The sequence below is a fragment of the Arvicanthis niloticus genome, chromosome 15 (genome assembly GCF_011762505.2).
Source record: "Arvicanthis niloticus isolate mArvNil1 chromosome 15, mArvNil1.pat.X, whole genome shotgun sequence".
NCBI lineage: Eukaryota > Metazoa > Chordata > Mammalia > Rodentia > Muridae > Arvicanthis > Arvicanthis niloticus.
Window position 1 is genome coordinate 11,412,010 of NC_047672.1, and position 25,743 is coordinate 11,437,752.

Genomic DNA, 25,743 nt, shown 5'->3' on the forward strand with positions numbered 1-25,743 from the left:
TCTGGCATGGCACTTGAGGGAAAGACTATGTACTTGCAGAGGCTTCATGGGCAACATCCAAAAGGTCATTTTACTCTCAAAGTGGTAGGTAGGTTAGAACAACTTTTCTATTGTGGAAGGATGACCCCACAGTCATCCTTCTTCCCACAGTCAACTAATAAATAGCAGCAGAACATGGATTTGGACTTGAGTCTGTTTTTCCCAAAAGCTGGTGAGGAAAAAATAAAAGTCATGTCATTGTTGTTCAGATATCCATATCATAAAACAAACCACAGGAGCCTTAAGACTCCACCCCAGAGCCAGGCTCATGCCTGTAATTGCAGCACTCAGACAGACTGCTGCAAGTTCAAGGCCAACCTGATCTACATAACAAGTTCTAGATCAGCCTTCACTATAGAGTAAGAACATGCTTCAAACAAACAAACAACAACAAACAAACAATAGCCAATCAAGCACTTGTTCAACACATTTGTTGAACAAGAGTTCTGACTATAGCCCAGGGACCAGGTTATGAATAGCACAACAACCTATTCATTCTCTTCGCATGGGAGAGTAAAGTCCATGGTGCATTGGTGGGGGGTGGTAGGACATTGACATATAGGTTGATGAGGACAGTGAGAGGTTCAGCTGGAGGAACTGCTCATACCTCATACAGGGGAGGCTCTGTGCAAGCTCTAGCTGCAGCTCTCCTAGAGCTGTTCCTTAGATCAAGCTGACGTCTACTGGATGGGTGTTGCTAAGGTCACTCCTCCCCTGACAGTCTACAGGGGAATGTGAGGAAGGGGTATAATCCATGCCCACAAAGGTAGCCACCCTCATGCCTGCGGAACACAGCAATGGTAAAATTATGTCTTCCTTTCTTTAGATGGTTTGACCAAGAGGACAGAGAAAAGGAGGACAGGGGGTAGACCTTGGTTTGTCTGATCCTTTTGAGTTTTCCAGTGTCTGGTGTAGAAGCAGAGAACACATTGAAGCTTCTAGAAAGATTTGGGAGGGACCCAAGCAAAGGCTTCTGGAATATAACTTTTACAGTAGTGTGTCTGTGTGAGGAACTTGACAGACATCTGCAAAGGAGCCACAAGGACATATGAAAACAAGACAGGGAAGGAGAGGTTAGGGCAACGGGTTATGTAAGTTTGAGCCCTGCCAAGGGAACTTGGGCAAGCTTCTTTAAGAATAAGACTCTCAGTATCTCAGGGCCACCAGCCATAACTAGCCCTTTTTATCCATATCAAGACACATTCCAACAGGACCATGCTGGAATTGTCTCCACCATGGCTATGAAACATGGAGACATCATGGAGAGACGTATATTGGATTTTCTCTACTTTCTTACTAGAATTTTAGTGTAATTAAGATGCAGGAAAGCCTTAATTTTACCGTCAAATATATTGAGTCCACCTCTTGCTGTTTTAGAGACTGACTGGCTCAGAGACTGTCAGAATCCCGATAGTTATGATGCATTAGGTGTAGGGTGACTATACAGGTTTTAATCCTTGTGCTAGGGCAGCAGGCCCAACAGTAGTTGTGATCTCTGACTTGGGAGCTGTCTTGTTAGAGTGATCTTCAATGTAAACCTCATTTTCTCCTGCATAGTAGCACCCATGGCTTCCCATTGCCTGGAGTAATACTCCCTAACTCAGAGCCTGTGAGAACCAGCCCCCCTCTCTGAGCCGTGGCCTCCGGTCATGGTTCTTTGCATACGGTATGTTTTCACCCCTAGGCCTTGCCTTGTTCTCTGCCCTAGCCCAGTCTTTTCTCACCTTTGCCCAGCTGGCTCCTTTTTGACGTTTAGGTTATGGCTGGAACATTGCCTTCTCAGAAGGACCTTTCCCAGCCCACCCCTCTTCCCAACCACTTCACCCAGTCTCCTTTCCATCCCTTAGCTTGTTTCTTTCAAATAAATGATCACATACCCTGTGGTGATCTTTTTTACCTCAATGCCTATGTCATGAGTATAGGATTTCATGGGCTATGTTTACTGGCTTTCTGTTCCTATAATAAAATCACTTGAGTCTGGATAACTTTATAAAGAAAGATGTTTCCTGAACTCATAGTTCTGGATGTCCAAGGGCATGGAGCCAGAGAGTATTAGCTGGGATAGTGAAGGTGGATGATGTGCACTTGTGTGCGCGAAAGGAAGAGAGTGAATCTCAAAACACAGACCAGGAAACACTGTGGAGTCACCTCAATCTCTGGAGAACTGACCCGAGGTCCTAAAAGAATGATCTTGGGTGAATAATGCTGTGATGACAAAACAGGTGCTACATCTTACAAGCATACAACACTTCCCAGTCCCAAGGACCATGCCTCCCCAGGGACACACTCAGGCAATGCCCACACCTCAGCCCTGGCTACTTAACCACATCTGGTTGGGGTTACACTCAGCGCCCAGGACACAGCTCTGCAATAGATTGATGGGGGATGGAACTGGAATGGCTCACCAAGCATAATCCCCAGGTAGAGAAATCCATCTCTCTTATCCTGCAGAGGCCTGAGGTTCTAAAATGTCAATCAGCTCCAATAATTATGTAACTTCTGTCATATAACAGAACTGGTAGTCATCTACTGTGTTCATAAGTCTGTCCTGAAAGAACTCCAGAATAGCTCTGTCCTTTGAGAAAGAATGGAATATCCAGCTGAGGAGGCAGCACAGACACATTAAATGAATTAGCATATGACGCCAGTGCCATGAGAATACCCTCTGTCTCCCTATCCCCTTCTGTGTTCCCTTTTCTTCCTAGGAGGTCCCACCTGACATACTGTGTACAAGAGGATATATTTACATTTGTCCCTATGAACCTGTTCCCTACCCATAATGTAAACCCTGCCACCCCCTAGAAGGGATTTTCTCCTTTCTGTTCACTATTATATTTCTAGTCCTCAGAAGAATTTGTGGCACATACTAAATGTTCAATAAACTGTGTTTGAATGAGACAGTGAACAATGAAAAAAAGCAGATCCCCTGTTGGAGCTTCATTTAGGACCTTAATGGGCTTGTCAGGGTAGAGGTAGGTTTGAGCCCACTGCAGGAGCAAGGAGACAAATAGAAAGTGAGGTAATGACACGTTCAAGAGCAAGGGCAGTCAGCAGGCATGTGAGATGGGTATGTTTGGTGTAGAAAGAAAACCAGTAAGCTTTGGTGTTTGTGTCTTGACCTTGAAAATAATGTCCAATGGCTTCTCTCTGCCGTCCTCGCCCCTTTGGTCTGAGTGCCAGGGTGAAGGTGTTGGGAGAAGGTTGGCCTCCATACACACTCCTTGGTGTTGGCATTGAAACAGCGGAGCAAAAATAGCCAACCTCAGGAGTGTGTGGGCAGCTATGAATGCTCTACTATTCCAGGGATTTGAATTCAGTTTATGGATTGTCCGGGCCTCTGATCCCTCCTTCCCCCAAAATCTCCAGGTTCCAGTGTGTTTTTAACTCCTGGGGAGGCTAGAAAATTTAAGAAAGCTGTATGCAAAGGACTTGATGTGATCTCCTCTGGCTTCTAAGATGCTAGGGAAGATGAAAGGTGGGGTAGCTGGCTGGCTCGCTGGCTTGTACCAGTCTCCTGTAGCTGAGCCAGGCCTTGAATTCCTCAACCTCCTGCTTCCACCTCCTAAAAGCTGTGAGTTGATACTCCCAAATGAAAGCTTGCAGGTTTCCCCACTGAGTTAAGGCCATCCAGTCTTCAGCAGAGGACTGACACAACAGATGGCTAATGGCTTGGCTTTAAAGCTACGGCAGCTTTTCACCTTTCAAGTCACGTGTACTATGGCTGCCATTCAGATGTCACTGGTGTGTGAGGAGCAACATTCTCTAACCCATCATTGGAAGAGAACTTGTTGGGATGCAAGCCTCAAGGAACAAATGTCCTCACAGGAGAATGTGGAGACCTTAGGCATGTCAGGGAGATGTGGGACCTGGGTCTTTGGAGGTGGGTGGACCAAGTCCATCTTCTTCCTGGGTCATCTGTCTGGAGTACAGTGGCTGCTACTGAAAGGATCCATAGCAACAGATTGCTGAGGTATATCTCAGGCCTTTTATGAGCATAGCATTTTTTTCCACACAAATCCTTTACTTCTTTGGGAAAACAATTTTTTAAGTGTGTGTGAGCATACATCTTTGTGTGTGTGTGTGTGTGTGTGTGTGTGTGTGCGTGCCTGTATGCATCTGTCTGTGCATCTATGTGTGTATGCACATGTGTGTGTGTATTTTATAGTTTCAAATCCTAAAATATTTTCAATTACAAACTCTTCTAAAAATATCTTAAGCATACAGAGAACAGTGCAACTGTGCCTGCCTCTTTTATTGTCTGAATATCATCTGTTCCCTCATTTTTTAAACAGTCTTTTTGTTTTAGTTTTTTAAGTTTACAGAAAAAATACATAATTATTTAGTATTCCCAACCCCAGTTTTTTTCATATTACTGACATCTTGTTTATATTAGTATAGTGATACATTCTTAACTAGAGTAGAGTTTATGCTTTGTTTGGATTTGCTTAGTTTTGACCTGATGTTTCTTTTTGATGACCTGTAATGGTTAGCCAGGTTCTCCATAGCCTTTGTGACTATATCTGTTCAGTTCCTTAATTTTCAAAATGAAAAAAAACAAAACAAAACAAAACAAAACAAAACAAAAAACCTATTTCCTTTCCCCCATGGTTCCTGGAATTGCCCAAAAGAATCTATGCCAAAGTTCTCTGAGGACTCTGAAGCTATGTCAGTCACTCTCCGAGTTCTAAAAGTGGGGCTTAATAAGCTGTAGATTACAGAGACGCCCCTTTCTCCTCTCTCTCCTCTCTCTTTCTCTGTCTCTGTCTCCCTCTGTCTCTCTGTCCGTCTCTCTCTGTCTCTCTCTCTCTCTCTGTCTGTCTCTCTCTCTCTCTCTCTCTCTCTCTCTCTCTCTCTCTCTCTCTCTCTCTCTCTCGTGCTTATGACAGGTCTAGGATAGGAGTGGCTGAGGATCCAGCAAGCCCTGTGCATGTAGCTCTGTGTATGCTGGTAGGTGTGTGGCTGTCCTGTGGACGACCTCTCATCTTCGTGCTATTGCCTTGCTAGGAACAGAGAGCCTTTTCAGAGGCAGCAATTTCCTGTTTACTTCTACTCCAGAAACTCCTCAAAGATTAACATTGGACAACCCAGAAGTATTGAGTTTTCTGACACTTATATTTCTCACTGCTAGCTGGAGGTCATGGCACTGATAGATCCCCAGGGGTAGGGAAAGAAACACTGCTCGGGACACCCTCATGATTCCCTGTGAATCACTGGTCAGTGGCTTCTACTGGAGCCAGAAGCCAGTGTCCTCTTGAGAAAAGCCGATGCCGTTGGCCTTTTCTTTATTCCTTCCCCATGTCTCTTAGCTGACAGTGGTTGAAGAATATGTGGATTTAAAACTTAAGTATACCATCTATTTGGGTGGCTTGGATTTTAAACCACTGTTTTCACAGCTGTAAGATCTACTGCTTGAGTTGATTTAACAAGCAGCCATGGATTGGTTTCCAGCCCAGGTCTACCACTAGTTGCTTTCAGAAAAGTTGATCTTGGGCCCATTGCTAGGAAAGTTTGCTGTGATTTTTATTAAAATATTAGAGGCAGTTTGTTGTTCTTGCTGGCCACACCCTGTGTCTCTAAACTAAGGAACACATGATCTGTGATTCAGATATGAGTGCTGAAATTAAGGATTGCTGCCTGGCTTGGAGTCTCCTGGGACAGGTTTCCTCAGTCCTCGTCTCACTGTGACTCACAGTGGGATAGGATTAAGAACCAGTGCCCTCAGTTCCTCCTTAATGTTTCTGATAATATTACTGTCCTTGGCTACTGCATCAGAGAAGCCTATAGCCTTCAGTTACCCATGACACTGTTACCTAATCCAAGATTACCAGACTGCTTTGGTCATTTAAGTGCAGTGCTTCTAGGAGCTGCCCTTGTATCATCAGCAGGATCAGAGTCACTGGAATCTTGCTTGAAAAGTTGGTGCCTACTGCTCCCAGACCAGCACATCAGAAACCCTAGGTGCCCCGCCCTGCTGCAGCTGGACCAGGCCCTGCAGGCAGCTTGAGAAGCTCTTTAATATTCTAGTGCAGGATCCATCCTGAATGGCCTTCTGTTTCAGTAAAAGGGTCAGTGCTGGGTGTTGATCCAGTAGAGAACATCCATAGGGCTTACCCCATCCAGCCCTACAATGGCTCTCAGACCTGTGTGAGCTGTACACAGGTGCTTCACATAGTGGGTCTTTCATCCCAGTTCAGTAAGAGTAGCTGGGACCGTGCTGAAGTGTGAGCATGCTATTAAGCTCTGGCGTTGGGAGATGGGGCACACTGGGAAGCAAAAGGAGACACCTGTTGAGATCAAGGAAATGCCTGCAAAGCTTTTCTCCAAGTTTCATTTGAGGACAGACTAACAGGAAGATAAAAACTCCATTTAAATGCAGATTCATGTGTAGTTTCAACACGAGTGGTAGGGAGAACATCAGATGTTCTTGCTTCCAGGAGCCTTTCAGCTCCATCCCCAAGCCTTGCCTCTCAGAGGCACACTCACAATACCTGGCAATGCCTTTGAACCCGAGTTCTGCACTGAAGTACTCGTGGGGGCTTGCTCGGTCCTTCAGACCACAGAGCCACCTGGAGAGCACACTTTGGGTCTGTACTGCCCAATCTTGCAAATGTATTACCAATAATACATTTCCTCACAGCCAGGTAAGGCCTTTCTATGGTTTCAGAGAGGTTTTCTTGGTGTGTGTGTGTGTGTGTGTGTGTGTGTGTGTGTGTGTGTGTGTGTGTTTAGAAGAAAAGAACTGTTTATGTAACAAATAATTCCTTATTCATGAGTCTCTCCACCTTGTACTCCTAAGGTCAGGTGGAGATTTAATGTGAAATATGAACTGTCTTTGCCAATTGCTGTACCCTGTTGTCATGGCATATGCCAGAAATAGAAGTGACTGTTTTCAATGACAGATCAAAATTTAGTGCTATGCTGATGGTCCAGAATGAAGGGTTTTCTTTTCTCCCCCCCCCCCCCGCCCCTCTTTTTGCACACGAATGAAATACATATCCATGCATTTCTGGTTATGATTTAGCTGACCAAGTAGTTCAGTTATAATTATATTATTTTTACTCCTGGAGATCATTACTTTGAGTGAAAAGTTTCAGCATCTAGACCATTAAGATGTGGATGCTGAACAGTATTTAAAAAGATTTTTTTTTCTGGACTGTGAAACAGCCTTATAGGCAAGTAGGAGCTGGAATATGGTTGTTTGCATTTAAAATTCAATAAAAACATGGAAATTTTTTTGGTTTTAAGTTGACTCCCTGTGATTATATGCTGCCTTCTATGACCCATCGTCTATCCTTAAATCTCTATAATGTAACAGAAAACATGTCAAACTAATGTATAATACCACAAATCTGAGGGCATGAATATTATAAAAGGGATATGGGGGACAAGGTAGAGGACATGGTTTATGTTTATTTTGTTTGTTTTAGATGCAATACGCTTTAAGATTGTTAGACCTTTTATTAGCAAGTATGGGTTTAATCTAATCTCTGGAGCATCTTTGTCTTTAATGTCCTGTGTTTCCCAGGCTCTGATTACCAATGTATTAGAGAGCATCTCCCCTTGGATTTGAGAAGCCAGGTGTTTGTCAAGCACAATGATGATGTAGACATTCGCCATCCTGAATGGGGTTCTATGACCACTGTCTCCTACCTGCCTTTAATGTCAGAGAACAGAAAGTGGTGTCTGTAACCTCAGAGGGGGGTGAGCCTTTCAAAAAGACCAACCTTGAGATCAGTACTGTATCCTTGTGATCACAAAATATTTTTGTTTCATATTATCAAATAGAACTAGGGAGATAGTTTAATCAGTAAGGTATTTGCCTTATAAGCAGGAGAACCTGAATTTGATCCCCAAAACCCACATAAAGAAAGCTAAGCGTGATAGCGAGTCTTATAAGCCCAGTGCTGAGAAGATAGAGACAGGCTAGACTAGTTAATTGATGAGTTCTGGGCCAGTGAGAGACTCTGTCATGAAAGAGAATTTTTGGTAGCTGAGTAGTAATACTGTCTGCAAACATGTTCGTTCTTACATAAATGCTTTAAAATAAATAATCCTGTTTCACAATGTGACTTGAAGCCAGATGTTTGAACGTAGACTTCTTTAGAAGGCATAGGACTAAATCTGAAACATGAGCTTTCAAGAGGCTGTAATCGAATAGATCTAACCCACATTTATGAGACAGGAGAACCCTCTAGATGATTATCTTTTTTCCTCCTCTCTCAGGGCATTTCCCCCTAAACTCTGTAGTTCTCTTGTCTGTTGACTTGATTAATGAATATTTTGCCCACTAAAATTGGCCATTAATTATTTCCTTGGGTTGCAGCAATAATTACATCTTTCAAGCAAAATCTAATTAGCATAATAAGCAGAAAACACCCTGCCAGGTGATAGGGGATTGTGGGGAACTAGTTAGGGAAGACCTACCTAGCTGGTTCACTGTGCAGCAATCAGCATTTGTCTCCAGCTGGATCCCAGCAGCTGTGTTTAGACTAAATCATCCCAGAGTGGGGGTCACTGTGAAGTAATAGCTTTGTGAATAGTCTTGTCAGGAAATACTACTTAATGGCACATAACTGTGTTGTGCTCAGTAATTAAGTCCTATTACCATTCATTCATTTATTGGCTTCTCTGTAATCATAATTACTTGACACATCTGTGCTAAGTACTAAGGAGAGCCTGAAGTTAGGAGCTGTTTTTGGAGAGGCTGAGTCTGTTGGGAACAGTAACACTACAATGTAATTCATCCTTTCACTAGATGGTACACTAAAGTAGGTTCTACCTTGTAGTGCAGTAGAATGCACTGGAGAGAAGACTTTTGAAGTAGACCTTAGAAGATGAATCTAAGGATGATCAAAGAGAAGTAGGTGAAGTCTTTCAGATAGTAAGCATGTGTATCACAAAGGTGTATCAATCTAGCAGCAAAAGAGAGTTAAATTCAGGTACCCAGGACCAAGCAGGAGCAGGATGCTGATAAAGCAGAAATGACGGTAAGGCCAAAGCCTGGCAAAGATGGCATCCTGGAGGAGGGGCCACTGTCATAGCCATGGCTCCCAGTAGACAATTGCAGCCATTGGCACAAACCACGCCTGGTGGGAGTGGTAGAACAGAAACCCTCCTACCCACTCCTGTTACACTGTCATTCCATCCTGGTGCCTCTCATGAAGAGTCAGCCACAGAAGAGTCAGGACAGAGCATGGGGTTCATGGGGCAGTGAAGAACAAGCAGGCTAATGGGAACAAGAAGGATAGTGTGCAAGTAAGATGTGTAGAGGAGGCAGGGACATTAAGAGCCACTGGGTATAGGCCATAGAGGGACAACAATTGAGAGATATGCTTGAAGAGTTTGATTGGTGCAGCCAAATTGTAAATATTTTGTATCCTAAGATTATATTGTCATGTAAATAATAAAGGAGGGCTTACTGCTTGACACTGATTTGCAATTTAGCTTTATATTCTTAAACATCTTCAGTTAGGACTTATTAGTAGGTTATGAGATCAATTTAATGAACTATCCTAATATTTGAAGAAATGAAATTTATTAGTCAAGGTATATAATATGTTACTAAAGTTAATTAATGTTTTCTAAAACTTACACTTGAGTCTTGGAGATAAGTGTGCTAATTAAAGAATTTTGAATGTTTAACTTGGTGTTGATTGCAGTGAAATGTTGAAAGCTCTGTTGAATGAAGTGAGAGTGAGCTGAGGGAGGAGCGGGACTGGCAGAGCATGAAGACATTCTGCAATACTTTATCTCTACATTCCTCTGAAAGGCCGATTTCTACCCCCACCTCACCCCCACAAGATGATTCAATGTCTTATGATATTGTGGCCCTATCTTGTCTTAAGAAAACCTAGAAAATCTATTATCATCTCTGCCTTCTACTTTCTGAACTCTACTGATAATAAAGTTTACCAAATCCCAGAGTCCCTGGAGCCCCACTGAGGAACCTGAGGTCTTGTGCTTACTTTGATAATGTCCATTTTACTCAAATATGATACAGAACCTTCACATTTTGTTTGGATCCCAATATTTCATTTGTTATCTCTTACAAGGCATTCCAAAGAATTCCACGAAGCACCTTTTTAATAGAAGACAACAATCTAGTAGGGAAATGTCAATGTTGACTGTCCTTGTCAGGAAGGAGAGAGGATGTGACATGTCTCTGTTCCTTTGTGTCAGTGTTGCTATGAACTTAAAATTGCTGTTGGGGCAGGAGGAGAGAGCAAGTTTTTTGAAGGAAAGAAATGGTTCACCCATGTGTCTGTCCCACTCTGCTGGTCATCTGATAACATGCTGATGCTTTGCTTATTTCTGCCACCATGGTGATAAAACCAAAGCTGGCCAGCCCCAAGAGCAATTCATCTTCATACACAAGTATTAATAGTCAACAACGTAGCACGTTCTTAGAAGATGGGAGTACCATGCCTGTTCTGAAGCCACCAGGCCTCTGTCTGGTATCCACGATTGAATCAAATTCGAAGGAATAACATGCAAAGCAGAATGCCTAGGAAATACTTGGAATGTCTCTGAAATGTGTAAAGAAGTGATGTTGAGCCATACAGGAAGACAAACATTTTTTTAATATGTAAAAACAAAGATAAACAAATATTACATACTAGTGGTTATATTCTGTTTAGTTTAAGCAATAAGAATTCATTTTCATTTGTGCAAGAGATAAGATTCACTTTATAATCTGGAAAGGAGAGACACTTGGCAATGTAGTTTAGAGCATTAAGACTTGGGGGTGACATAGGACTCAGGGCTGTTCTGAGCACCGCACACAAGCCTATAATCCCAGGGTTCAGGAAGTAGATGCTGAGGGATCAGGAGTTTAATGTCATCCTTGATGACCTAGCAAGTCTGAGGGTAGCCAGAGCTATATGTGAGTCTGTTACAAGAAAGCAAATGCACCTGGAAAGGGGTTCAGTACTGAGACTAGTTATTTCTACTCAAGGGAAGCGGTGAGAGCAGCAAAGTAACAGGCCCTTGGAAGTCAGATGAGCATACTGGAGACCAGCGTTAGAGCCTTCCTGTCCTGGGAAAGGACAAGCAGTTCAGGATCTTCCCACCTCCTCTGTTCTTCCAGAGAAGTAAATCTGCTGGGAGGACTGTCCATGAAAAGCAACTGATCTCTCTTCATCCATACATGGTAGGCCCCACAATGGTTCATCTGCTGTTTCTGCCACTTAGGAATGATTGATTGTTCACAACTGTAAGCCCACAGTGTGAGCACTAACAGCACGAAATAATAGTATCTGTTAAGATTTATTGGGCATTTACCATGTACTAGCCCCTGTACTCTGTGCAGTACACAGCTTATCTCCCTTAAATTCTCTTAAGACCTCATAACAACTGCATAAGCTATGAGTCACTGACTTTTGTATCAGAAAACCAAAGCTCAGCCTGAGAAACTTACTCCAGTCATGAAGTTAGCATGCATCAAAACAAACCAGTAACTTCCATAGTATGTTGCCTATCCAAGAGAAAAGTTTATTCTAGATATATATATATAACTATATATATATAACTATATATATATATAACTATATATATATAACTATATATATATATATATATATATATATATATATATATATAGAGAGAGAGAGAGAGAGAGAGAGAGAGAGAGAGAGAGAGAGTTGCCTAATCTTTCTGCAGAAGCCAAGATTTTCAGGAGCCATCTGCTAAGTGTGAGAGGGCCAGGGACTTCTTGACACCCAAATCCAAATCCATACCCACATCCTCAGTACCACTGCTCAGCCAGCGTGTGTCCCTCCTCATTAGCATGTAGAATAGATGCAGCCTCTACAGACTCCAGAGCCATCAGTCCCAGACAGTGTGTCACCTCTGAGCCTCCTCTGGGAACATAGCATGTGTGATTCCCTAGAAGGCCAGCCAGAGCTGTTCAGATCAAGCTGTAACCAGTACAGACTTGTAGGTAGAGCCATTGTGTAATCTGAATCCAGATGTTCAGCTCTTTCTCCAGTGGTTGGTTGGTTGGTTGGTTGGCTTTTGTTTTGTTGCAATTCTTTGACTTCCCTGGGAGACAGAAAGAATGGAGGCTCTGGTTTTGGTTTGTTGGTGGTGGTGGTGGTGATGGTGGTGTTGTTTGCCAAATCCTAGATGAAACAGGCTCCCAGAATATATAACTAACCTGCTTCATAATGACCTGACTTGTTACTGAGGTGAAGAATACCAGCACAGGGAACACACTGCCTGAACCAGTCTTACGGAAAATCCTTGGTCCCAAAGTTCAAGTGATGGAGTTTAGTTTTAGGAAATACCATCAATGGTCTCCACACAAACAAAAAGATCCCTAGTCATCAGAATACAGGAAGACTGTTTCCCATTCAAGGTTTGTGAGTTAATTTTAAAAATACATGGAGACACTAAGTTGATCATGTGATTACTAAGCTTGGCCCTTCCTAGAAAGTGGAGGTGACAATGTAAGCAGTGCTTCAGGTAATTTCACTAGGGGATGGAAAAATGGCTGAGTTGGTGAAGCTTTTGCTGAATAAATAGGAGACCTGAGTTTGACTTTCCAGCACTAACCTCAAAGCCAAGTATCAACAAGGGCCTGTTATCCCAGGATAGATGGGCCAAAGACCAGGAAGATCCCTGGATTTGCTAGTCAGGCAGTCTGGTTGAACTGGTGAGGTCCAGGTTTGGTGAGAGATACCATCTCAAAATAATACATACAGTACGGTGGGAAAAGATGAAGAAAAAATCCCTACATTTACATGAATGTCTGGCCTCTGCATGCATTCACACATACATGCATACACACAAACACACATGAACAAAAGATTCACCACATGGATTTATCCACAAAACGTGTACAGTATACTCAACCATTTGTTTTCAGTTTCACAATTGCTTTTGCGATAACTTTCCCAAGCAGTTCTTTTGAAAAATTGTGCCTCTGTGTGTATGTGTCTGTCTGTCTGTCTGTCTGTCAGTCTCTCTGTCTGTGTATGTGTGTGCTTCTATGTATACTTGCATGTCTGTGTCTGGCTGTCTTTGTGTGTGTGTCTATGTGTGTGTCTATCTATGTCTCTGTGTATATCTATATGTGTGTTGGTCTGTCTATCTGTGTGTTTCACTATGTGTGTCTCAGTGTCTGTCTTTGTGTGTGTCTGTCTCTGTCTTTCTGTGTGTCTAACCCTAACCCTAACCAACCCTAACCCTCTCTCTTTATCTCTCTCTCTCTCTCCCCGTGTGTGTGTGTGTGTGTGTGTGTGTGTGTGTGTGTGTGTGTGCTCGCGCGAATGCGTGCACAGGTGTGTACATGTCTGTCTGTCTGTAATGTGATATGTGTTGGGAAGGTATACACATAGAAATCTAAGGGCAACTTTGCAGAGTTCCTTTCACTTTTTTGGTTCCAAGAATCAACTCAAGTTGTCAGACTTATACAGCAAGCCCTTTACCACTGAGCTACTTCCTGCTTCCTGATTTCCATGCCTCCAAAGTCTTCAGTGTAATTGTCTGGTTTCACACTAGAATCTTTGGGGGTGGGCAGGCCCTCAGAGTCTGTCCAGTCAACCAGGAGATACTAATCTGCAGTTCTAGTGGAGAGCCAGCAGTCTCCAGGCCAGTGACTAAGTGGAGAGGATCCTTAGGCTCTTTTACAGAGCAGTTTCTGAGCAGTGTGGGAGCTCCATCCCATAGGGCAGCTCCCTCTGGGGATCTCTTGTATTTCACTCCAGTTCTTACCGGTATGTAAATCTGAAGACAGTCACACCATAAACAACTCCTACATGTTAGTGGGAAAGCAAGTGGTTTTTTTTCTTAAGATTTTTGTAATCTCTTTAAAATCAATATGAAGCACTTCCCCTAGCAAGTCTGTCCATCCTGTGACCATAGACATGTACGTGAGATAACTACAGATGCCACGCAACATAGAATTGTAAACTGACTTAAAAGATAAGTCTTATGCTTTTTTTTAATTTTGTAACTTGACTACATGGTTCTCTAGTATGAAATTTATGGATGACAACATCTGTTGCAGGGATATGGTCTGCTAGAGATAGGCTTTGCTTCTTTTTTGTCTGGCGATAGTGCTTCAGTGCCCACCACACAGTATTTGACATATATACATTTGACCTTCCATAAACACCACTTATTCTTGCTTATTTTGAGCTTGGTTGTTTAGTGCTTTTCTACTTGGGATTACTTCATTCTCAACTTCTTTCTCCTTTGGAATCCTAGCTTGTCCTAAACTTACATTTCCTGAAGGGGAAAAGGAAAGAAAGTTTATTTTAATGTAGCTAGGAACGATGTCACAGTGTAAGTTTCAGGTAAATGTGATTCATAGTGTCAGAATTGCCCTTTAAAGAAAAAAAAATCTCTTTTGTCAGGTAAGGGTAGCTTGGGTTACAAGAAAAGAAGATGAACAAATGGGAACAGATCTGCATTAATAAATATTCAGATTGCACCCACTCGGAAGTCAGTGCTCGTAGGTGGTGTTGGGACACGCAGTATTGGGTGATGGAAGTTGTGCACACTCTCATTTTTCACTTTAATTGCCTCCCTGAAAAGATCCTGACAGCTTCAAAGGTTACTGTTCATCGCATTGTTGATAACTCAGAAGCAATATGCATGTGCAATTTGCTTCATTATTGCCCACTAATAACCAATACTGGAGAAAGGCTTGAGCAACCCAAGCAGCCATAATTTGACATCTCTTCTTCTTCCCATTCCTCAGTCATCCCTCTGTAGCGGTGCTAGCCTCATAGGATATGGCAATGTGGGTGTCACTCTACTATTATTGTTGTTATTGTTTCAGACATTTAGTATGATACAATGTAATCTATTTTTTTTAATCCAGAAAAGCAAAGACACAAAATAGTTCATGTTACTCAGTAGAACCTTGAGCTAGCATTCTGATTGTTAGGGTATTGGTTGTATTATTGTTTGTATGAAGATTTGGCTTCTTTGCTGAGAAGCCATTGAGTAACAGCATCTGAAGTAGAAGAGAATTTCATTCTCTCAGTTGCAGAAGTACTGGAGGTGGCCAGGCCAGAAGAGAGGTGGGACTTCACTGCTCAGCCACACCCACTTCTGTTTGGCTTTGCCTAGAATGACGTCCATGTTCAAGATTATCTCATATTGCAGTACATGCAGGAGTAATAGTCATTCTTCCAATTACCCTAGATAAAAATTACTGCAAAGAAAGGCACACATTTTCAAGGAGACGTCTTTAAAGTCCTGTATTTTACTGACCGGATGCAGACTCAAAGGATGTAGACTTGAGGAAGGTAATACAATGCTGGCGAGTGTAAGCCTCATACCAGGCAGCCCAGCATGTGTCCCATGCTGTGTCCCAGCACAGCATGCAGCCCGTGATGGCTCACATCTGAGTGCTGCGTTTAAACTTCCCTATGCGTCCTTCTGCTGCTGACTCTAAAGTGTAGACGAGTCACAGTACAGCAGTGCCAGTCTTAATTCCAAAATACTTGATGGACTGAGCAGCATAGCACCACCTTACTCTCAAGATTCAGTCCTCATTTTCACTGTAGGTTGAAAGCACTGTTCTTAGCAATATTTTAGAGATGAAAAAAAGAATCCTAAGGCTTATGAAGCTAACGCTGAGTCGGGGCAGCTGGATTTTTAGAGAGTAGCACATTATCTTAACGCCAAGTAACCAAGTAACACATTATCTTAACACCAGGGCTGGAGACGTGGCTCAGCCATTAAAGGCTAGGCTTATAGCCAGAGATACAAAAAAGAAAAACAAAGAGTATAGCAAGAGGGTGATTCCCTTAGTAGGCCTTGGAGAGTCCATACAGATCCACTAAACACTGAATTAAAGACCCCCGTTTGACTCACCCTCTCCCAGCCTTTTGTCCTCAGCAGTTACTAGGTTTCAAATGCAGTGTGCCCCAGGCCTGACTATTGGCTGAGTTTCAGGATAGCGTCTTTAATCAGGGTGCTTGAATTTTTACTGTTTTGAGGTCGTTCCTTGGCTCTGCCTGTTGGAATGTGTGGTGGTATGACGAGAGTCTTTAGCACTGTCGTTCCTGTCTGCATCAGGAGCCCTTTACTCCTCTCTTCTCTCAAGCTCCAGCACCTTGGTTCTGCACAGCGTATTTCACACAGGAGCAGCATGTGTGAAATCCTCTTCACAGTTTGAGGTTCTTTATTGTTGATAATGAGATACTCACTCCATAACATAAGAAAAATCCTGTGTTTCCGTTTCTTCCTTTACCAATCGTGTCTTCTCTATCAGTTTCCCACCTTCCCTACCACTCAGCACGATTCTCTAACAGTGGCCAGCTTAGCTTACTCCCCCAGGGCCTCTGCTTTACCTTTGAGATTAAGGCTGACTATCAAGAGAGCCTTTCAGCCATTCCAGAGAAAGCTTGCTCTGCACTTCATGCCTCTTACATACAAACCACCCTGAACCTCACAGACGCTTTGCTTTCCCCTTCTACTCACCTGCTCAAGCTGTTCTCTATTCTGAGTCTTAGAAACTTTTCTTTCAAAAGTTGCCCTGATTCTCAGAGAATCATGCCACATTTCAGGAGGAATTTATATATTTGCTGGTTTGTCTTGAATCATTAAGGGCTTTTTCTAGTATGTGTATGCACATGTGTGCGTGCGTGCCTGTGTGTGTGTGTGTGTGTGTGTGTGTTGAGCACATATACATGTACACAAAGTTGTGTATAGGTAGTTGATATATACATGCCTGTGGAGGCCAGAGGTCAGCCTTGGGTACCATCCACTTCCTTTGAGATTGGGCCTGTTGTTGTCCTGGAGTTTACCAGTCAGACAAGCTGACCTGTGAGCCTCAGGGTTCTTCCTGTCTCTGCTTCCTCAACCCTAGGATTTCAAGTGGTGCCATTACACTCAGAATTTTTATGTGGTTGCTAGGCTTTGAACTTGTCTTTGTGCTTGCAAGGCAAGCTCTTTATCAACTGAGCTCTCTTTTTAGCCCTTGGATTATTGTTAACTGGTTATCATAATAATCCTTCTTGCCCAGTTGTGCGCCATGTACTCCTCTAAGCAAGGAGTACATGCCAAGAATTCAGGATGTCTTTTAGGAAATGAATTCCATTTCTTTGACTCCAGTAAGAAAGCCAGGGCTCCTAAGACCTAGGTCCCAACCACCCTTGTGTCACTGTCCTGCTGCCTACTGAGCAGCCTTCTAGGCTCTTGTTCTAAATGAACATAGGAAAACCCACCTACATGTAGTAGCTCCGTTCTTCATAAACAGCACGTGGGTTTCCAGCAGGGTGTCTCAGCTGGGCACGGACATTGGAGGTCGGGTGGTTGTGTTGTAATAGATTATCTGGTTATGTGCAGTGTAGGACCCTCTAGCCCCCTCCTTCCAGTGTCTACAGACACTGCCTTCACAGAGGATGGCCCACAGTTCAGAACTACCCTCCTCAAGTATCTCTGTTTAACAATCTATAGTTAATGAGTATTGTCTGGTCAGCCGTGCTGCCCTTCTGTAATGCCCACAGATTTTCAGCTCAGTGCCTGCTACCTTAAAGCCACATTAGTTTCCCACCGTTGCCTGTGAGTGACTCACTGTGGGCTCCATCAGTAAAACCTTCCCACATGGGCCCTCCTCTCCTAGTATTTTGCCTCCTTTTGTACTGCTCTGAACATGTATCCTCGTTCATCTCTCTGCAGGGATGCAGTGGCTTACCGGGTCTGTGCCTCTGGCCTGCCTGGTCTTTGAGCTCTCTGAGCCAATGCTTGTCTTTGAATCTTGTGCCTTACTTCTCACCCTGGATGCTCATTCAGTGACTCAGCCTCCACCATGGTGGACATGGGTTACTGACAGAGCCTTAGGCTTAGATTTGACTTCTAAGACAGTTTCCTAAATAGCAACTTAGTGGTGACCATAGGGATTTGAAGGATTGACAAAGCAGAGCAACAGAACCTCTGCCCGTGCTAGTCACAGGGCAAGCTGCAACTGCAGTGTTTGTGCATGTCAGCCGCCTGAGCATGGTTTAGAGAGTTCCTGGTTCAATCATGTTTAGTCATTGACTTGTGGCAGGAAATCTCAGGCTCCATATGTGAACATGAATGCTTTTTAATAGATGTTGCTATTGTGTTGTATAGAATCCCTGACTTTTAGATATCAAGCTCATAAAATTCACAGCAACACTTAGGTGCGTCTGGATTTCACAGTGAATTGGGGAAGGCAAGAGTCTCAGTATAATTTGCACTGAGTTTCCTGTAATGGAAATTATGGCCTAGGAAAAGTTTCAAATGACATGTCTATAAACTAAGGAAAAGTTGATCCATTCAGCAAGCCTGGTTATATACACTTGTAGTAGTTTTTTTTTAAGTCCAATGCCAACAAGATATATTTATTTCAGCATCTGAAGTAGACCAGCAATGAATTTTTAAAGTCTATCTTTGTAAATTGTTCAACAAATTTAGTCTTAAAAATGAGGTAAAAGTTGCAAGAAAATGTACTGGACTTGTAAGACAACTATAAAGTGTGTGTGGAGTCCAGTGTTACAACTGGGTGGGAGCAGTGAGCTGACCTCACCTGTGGGCGATCAGAATACTGGCTCAGTAAGACTCAGAGCATGGAGCTTGTGGTTCTAGCCCTGATGGCACTAACTTCATCTAAGGAAGTTCGTCACAGAAATATGTAGACCTCCACTGCTTGCACGTTGGTTCCTGCATACCTGCCTGTCACTTTCTTCTTCCCTGGCCCTGGCCCTTCCCTCTCTTCTGACTTTCCCCGTGTTTTGTTGGCTTTCAGGTTCAAGACCTTTCCTACACTGCTTAATCATCATTTCTTGACTGTTACTGGCTTATCTTTTACAACCACAATAAAAACTGGTAGACACCTGTGGGTGGAGGCACAGATGGAGCTTGTTGGCTATAGACGGGACAACAGGAACATCATTTAATTAGGGAATCACACATGTCAACATCCGGGTTCTCTTCTCTCCACACCTGCCTAATGGAGTAGAAGAAGAGTCCTGACTGGCTGCCAATGTTCTGCAGTATGGTTTGTAAGCTTGCCCTCTCCCTCTCTGTGCCTCCATCCATAGGCACTTCATGACCTGCTTAGTTTTTCTCCATGACCTCTTAAAGAGTTCTCTGTTTTAAGCTCTGAGCTTTCTCCATGTTATAGCAGACATCTTTTAGTGCAGGGTCCCTTGGGGCTTCTGCAAGGTTCAGCTCCTGGTTCTTATGTCCCCACTATATGGTCTGGAGATAAAGATAACTTTATCCAAGCCTTTTTATGTTCCCATATTTTTTTTTTTTTTTTTTGTATCCCAAAACTTACCTCCTATCTCTGTCTCCCGTTTACTTCCCTTGGTGGTTTTTTCTTACCCTCTACCACATTTTCATGGGGGCCCTGAAAGGTCAAGGAAACAAACATGCTTGACAGATATACCATGTTTAACCCAAAGACTGCAATATTTCCATCATGGAATTAATCACTGTCTGTGCCTATGTGAATTTGTGCACTAGAGGGCAAAAGATGGCAGCAATAGGAAGAGCTGAGACAAGTCCCTCACAGCTGCACAGTGTGGAAGTGTAAAAGTATCACTGTGGTCCAGGAAGTCCTGAGAACAAAGAGGAGGGTTTGACAAGCCCTACTCAGAATGCTGGGAGAGAGTGGTAAAAAAAAACAAAAACAAAAACAAAAACAAAATGAGGATCTATCTTTGCAAGTTTAGCAGCTGAGGGGAAGAATGTAAGCAGAGAACACTCGTTAATTAGTATTAGAATCACTGAATGATTACGAAGGAAAGCAAGGGCTCCTCTTCAAAATCACTCTATGAAGTCTTCTGCTGCTATAGCCTTCAGCCTCCTACCTACATCTTTTTAGCCACCCCTCCCCCGCACATACACACAGTTGTGATGTACTTAAAGAGTAAGTGGTATTTGGAAACTGTAGAATGTCAAGGAGGGCTCTCTCCAGATCAAAAACATATCTTTTTTACAGTGGCCTCACAACCTACAGATAGCTCATTGCTCAACTTTTTCTTAGTTTTGGTTGAGAGGCAGCAGTGCTGGTTTCTGGCTTTATTAAATTGTAAGTAATTCTGGGTATATAAAGTCCTGGCATGGTATACAACTAAGTAAGTCATGGCCAAAGTCCATGAGTTCATTATTAAATGTTGGTTGACCCACCAAATAACACCAATAGAGTTTTCTTGTGGGCTTGGCAGTGGCACTAGGAATGAATATTTATTAAAAATAGTACACAAACACACACACACACACACAAAACACCAAACAGTGTGGTAGTGCACACCTGTCATCCCAACGCTCAGTTCTGGAGGTTGAAGCAGGCGAATTGGGAGTTCAAGGTCATCTACAGATGCATAGCAAGTTTGACTACAGCCTGGACTACATGAGACTCCCCTCAAACAAACAAACAAATTACATGTCCCAAGCATTGCTTGTCATTGGCTCCCAATGATGGAGACTGTAGTACAAATGAACAAGGGCATTAGAGGTTCAGCAAGGTGGGGTGTGGGCCATTTGTCATACACATCACATGTCTTGTTCTTTTTTTATTGGATATTTTATTTATTTACAATACAGATATTATCCCGTATCTAGACAACCACTGAGTTTATTGTTCAACCAGAGACCAAGCTGCAGCCTCAGCTGCAGACCCAACTGCATATAAAAGGGGAGGAAATGCGAGTTACTGAACTGTTCCCATTTGCTCTGCCAAAACCTTGACACCAGGCTTGATGGAGGCTTTCAGAGACTCTTTGTCTCTTATTTCCTAATTCAGCTTTCAAGGGCTTACAGTGGCAGAGACCCAAGGAAGGAGAATTTCTAAATAGAGTTCCCTGGAATTCTTGGCATAGGAAAAATGATAGAGTGAACGTGAGATTCTTAGCTTGGACATAATGAATAAAGCTGGCTCTGCTGCCCAGTTGAATAGTCAGATAGTCAAAAGCAATGCCAACCTGATTATTTTTACCACTCGTGTCCTGGACCACGGTGTCTCTCCCTTCCTCCATCACCTGTTAATGCACTCTGGAGTCTGTATATCCCAAATCCACTATTGTGGTAAACACGTTGCTAAGGTGCTTGAAACCATGTCAGTCATGACATCGAGTAGGAGTGACTGCCGACTGCCGACTGTCGACTGCCGACTGCAGGGAAGAGACTTTTCTAATCATGTGATGGTATGGGCGAGGTTTTAATGAAAAGAAATTAATGTGAAGCGCTTTAACCTTTCTTCATGGAAACAATACACAGTGACTCGACTACCCCATGTATTATTATATAATCATTTCTTTTTCACATATTCAGGAAGTGATCTCTCCACATGGGAAGCTTGAGAATATGCTTCTGGCTGTGAGGAGTCCATTCATTACTGGCTTGTGCTAGAGACGCACCATTGCCGGACATTGCTGTGTGTGGGATTCTGCCCCTCTGAGGGGAAGACCCCTTGTGAATGTGCTGTTTGTCGACTCTGAAGCACTGAGAGAGTTTCTGATTAAGAGTCTAGAAAAGCTATAATCAATTCATTATACATTCAAAAAGGAGACGAGCCCTCCAGAATGTGAAGCTGGACTCAGAAGTGTTCAGTGAACAAGAACAATACTCCATAGATTTTCAAATTGATGGAGCTTTTCAATGTAAACTAATTTGTTCCAGCATTGAAGTGAGCATAATTAACAGAGGCTTTCCTTCTTAGGCCGATTAACCAGCGAGAACCATGCCAGCATTGTAACTGTAGGCAGTGAAAACCAATATTTATGAGGGGGTTGTACAAGAGCTTGTGTGACAGATGGGCATTTTATCACTGTTGATGTTTGGAATTTCTTGAAAAGCAATGTAATATCTTGTTTTTAATGAATGAATGAACAAATCATTGTGCTTTGTGGACTGAGCTTTCCTATTCTAAATTAATCTTTTTCTCTCTTTACCTTCTGTTATTTTATGTTAGGGAACCTGATATATTCTGATGTAAAAAAAAAAAAAAAACTAAAACTAAAAAAAAAAAATGTCATTGTGTTTTATTTCAGATACAGATCCACGTGTCTTAGAAAAGCAAGAGCTGCAGCAGCCGACCTACGTGGCCCTCAGCTACATCAACAGGTAAGCTGCCCCAGAGACGCAGCTGCCGCAGAGACGCAGCGGCCCCAGAGACGCAGCGGCTGGTCGCTGCTGCTCTGTTGTCTACATGTATCTTTTTGCCAGAGTAAGTGCTTTCTGTTTAAAAATGTGCACCATCTCTGTGGAGATTTCTTAGTTCTTTGTTGAGGGATATAGATTGGAGCTCACTGTGTGTAAGTCTGAAGACACGGCTGATTTATAAGCTCATTTTGCAAGTATTTTGTATGCAGTTAGAATATTCTATTTTGACTTCATAGGGCAGTGTGAGAGATTAGTGGATTTATGTTTAAGTGAACCTTTTAAATCTTGGGGTGAAAAAAGTACTTTTTATGAATTCAAAACATAGCTGGAGTATCAGAATATATTGGACTCTAACTAGCTGAAATCATTTCGTTTCAGAACCTCATTTTGTAGCAGCTCATCTTTCAGTAGAAACACTGTCAGCAGCTGCCCCCACGTGTGGAGAGGGGCATGAGTTCTCACTGCCTTCCTTCTGAGCCTAGCTCTAGAGAACTGTTTTGAGTTTGAATATCAAACCTAAAAGAAGACTTAGTGTTTCAGTCAACTCAAATGATTAAGGAGACAATAATTTAGGGGTTAGAACTCAAACTCACCTTTGGGTTAAAAAAACATACACTGTCCAAGTAATGTGGAGAGAGTGAGAGCAAAATTAGTTTTTAATGAGAATGTGAACTGGTTGCCCATAAGTCAGTGGGTGGATTGCTTTTGGCTGTCCCTTTCCCATAAGGCAAAGACCTTTTCTAGTCTCTTGGTGCAAGAGTGTGGACCAGGGTCTGGAGAGAAAATCTGCTGGTAAATTATCTGCGCTCTTCAGTTTGGTGTCGTTTAGGAGACAGTTAATTCCTACCAAGACACAACTTGAGTTACTTACCTGCGCTCAGCTTCATGTACTTGTAATGAAGCATGTTTTCAAATGGATTTATTAATGAAAGCTTCTGAGTGCACGTCATTTTTTGGTTTCCTGCTCATCAGACTTTCTAAGGAGTAGCATAAACTGTCTCTAGTCTTTCACTACCTATATTCTGACATGTTGCTAAAATACATTTAGATTATATTCGATTACATAAAGATGTTGGAGTTTTTTAAAGAGCCTGTACTATTTCCGATACTTAGCAAGAGAACTGAAAAACCTCTAGTTATATATTCATAGAACTGTAGTAGATTAGCCTGCTGATGTTGACAAATCTATCTAGTCTAAAGGAACAGACGTCTATAGCAGACTGCTAAGCTTACTGGTGACCTCTCTAGGAAGAAGGTATGTGTAAGCTTGCCAGGTTATCAACTCTGAACAAAAGACCCTTTTGTGGGGATTGCTGTGTTGGGACTTATTACTCCTCACACTCTAGATATTTGTTTATGGGGAGTAGATACAAACAGAGTGGCGGGGAGCCGATACAAGAGGTTCAAACAATTGAGAGCTACAAACCTGTGCATTGCGTAAGGAGAACACACACACCCCAAGAGAAAGAGAGAGACAGAGACAGAGAGAGTTTAGACCAAGCCACTGCTGAAGGAGGAAGAAATGCTGGCTTGGCAGCAGTATCCTGACTGACAGGAAAACATACTGCTCTTTTTCCTTCTTTGCTTTTGTTATTTTAATTCTGGGTTTTCTTTTGTTGGGTGGGTGGATGTTGCTTGGCTTTGTTTTGTTTCTGATATAGGATCTTGCTATGCAGCCTCTGGAATTTGACATCTAAGCTGGCCTGGAATTTGAAGCAGCCTTCCTCTGTCCTTGAGAGCTGGAATTATATGCAGGCTACCAGGCCTGGCCCAAGAGAGGGTTGTCACTCCTTAATTTTTATTTTTATTTTTTTATTGATAAAGGCAAGGGTTAGGGAGATGTCTCCGTTAGTAAATGCTTGCCTTGCAAGCATAAGGACCTGAGTTCAATCCCTGGGACCCATTTAAAGAAGCAGGCATGGTCTACACACTCAATCCCAGTCCTGGGAGCCCAGTGGAAAGAGGTGAATTCCTGACCCTCATTTGGTGAGTTTCAGACCAGTGAGAGACTGTCTCCAAAACAAAGTGGATGTCTCCTGGAGAACAATACCTAAAGTTGAACTCTGACCTAAACACACACACACACACACACACACACACGCACACGCACACGCACACACACACGCTCCCATGGAGGAAGAGAAAGAGAAAGAGAGAGAGGTGAATAAACACAGATGATAGTACCTTGGGCTACTTGGGTTTATACCTGTTGAGGGGGCTCCAGAATCTACTGTGCAGCCAGAGTTATTAGGATATCAGAGCATTAAATACCCAATGAAGACAAGAGAAGAATCTTGAAGAGGGCAAGGATATAAAATAATATAGAGCAGTTACTATACCCAATATAACTGCATGTCAGCAGTCTGCTCAGGGACAACAATAGAGACTATAGAAGCTAAAACCTGTAAGAGAGGTATTCACGAAGTCCTTTGTAAGGTACTGCCGTATCACAAAGCTGGAGCTGGGGTGGATGTAAGAAGTAAATCCCAACATATCAGCTACAGTGAATGGACACCTTAGCCTTGCAGCCAACAGGAAAGCAGGGGGTAAGCTGCTGGGCAAAACAGGTGAACCTCCATCACCAAAACCTGGCCAAAGAGTGTGTGTTGCCCCTGGATAGTTCTGCAGGTTATTGTCCAAGAAGTTCCGGTAACTGCCTTAAGGAGACATAGTAACTTTTTGGCTTTTTTGAGATAGGGTCCCACTATGTGGCCCTGGCAGTCCTGGAACTCACTCTGTAGATCATGTGGCCCTGAACTCACAGAGATCTGCCTGCCTCTGCCTTTTGAGTGCTAAAATTAATTACCACCATGCTGGGCTACAAGGTAACTTTGTAATCATTTGTGTCTCTCCAGAAATAAGTATCAGAGATAACATTAAGGATGTAATAGCATATATGGCCAAGGTTGTTAATTATTCTGTTTTCTACAGAATATTTTTATTAAGATAACATAAATCAAAATTTCTAAAGCTATTTAATTTTTAAATATGTATAGCATTTGATATGTGAACATTCATCACGTGTGACTGCAGATTAGTGGTGTCTTGCACTTCATTCTCATCGTTCGCTGCTGGATGAAAGTTTAATATCTAACTACAATACAGCTCTGGTTCTCTTCCTAGGACTCTCCTGCACTGCTGGTGCAGTGAGCTGTAGGTTTGACCTCTAAGAATGATTTTAATTTGATTTAATGTTCACTCTGAAAGTTAAATCACAATTCTTCCTAGAACAGTAATTCCAAGAGTGATTCGGGAGCCTCCCACCCCCCCCCCCACACCCCCCAACACACACGGCCATTTATTCACAGGAGGATATTATGGGCTTTAATGTTGGGGGGTGTGAGTTAAGTGAAATAGATTTCTAAGCTGGGTATGATGTTGCACACCTGTGATCCCCAGCAATTGGGAAGCTGAGGCAGGAGAATCACAAGTTCAAGGCCAGATGGCTGCAAATGGTTCCATGTCTCAATTCAAGATTTATACACATCATATCCTCTTCCTCTATGCTTAATATCCATTTCAGTTCTCTGAATGGGACGATATAATTCTGGTGTGGTTCTTGGGTACTTTTGCTTGAGGCACCTAATAGGAATTAGTGTTCTGAAACCATCATTT

The 25,743-nt window shown here is 42.7% G+C and overlaps 1 protein-coding gene across 2 annotated transcripts in view; it reads left to right on the top strand.

Moving 5' to 3' along the window:
- Jazf1 (JAZF zinc finger 1) overlaps positions 1–25,743 on the top strand; it is a 300,929-nt gene that overhangs the window by 146,232 nt on the left and 128,954 nt on the right. For both annotated transcript variants that reach the window (XM_076913329.1, XM_034518806.2), the window contains exon 2: positions 22,017–22,089. Coding sequence is in view for 1 of the 2 variants with exons in the window: in XM_034518806.2 (XP_034374697.1) it covers positions 22,017–22,089 (73 nt within the window). In the remaining variant the exon portion in view is untranslated. The remainder of the gene's footprint in view (positions 1–22,016; positions 22,090–25,743) is intronic.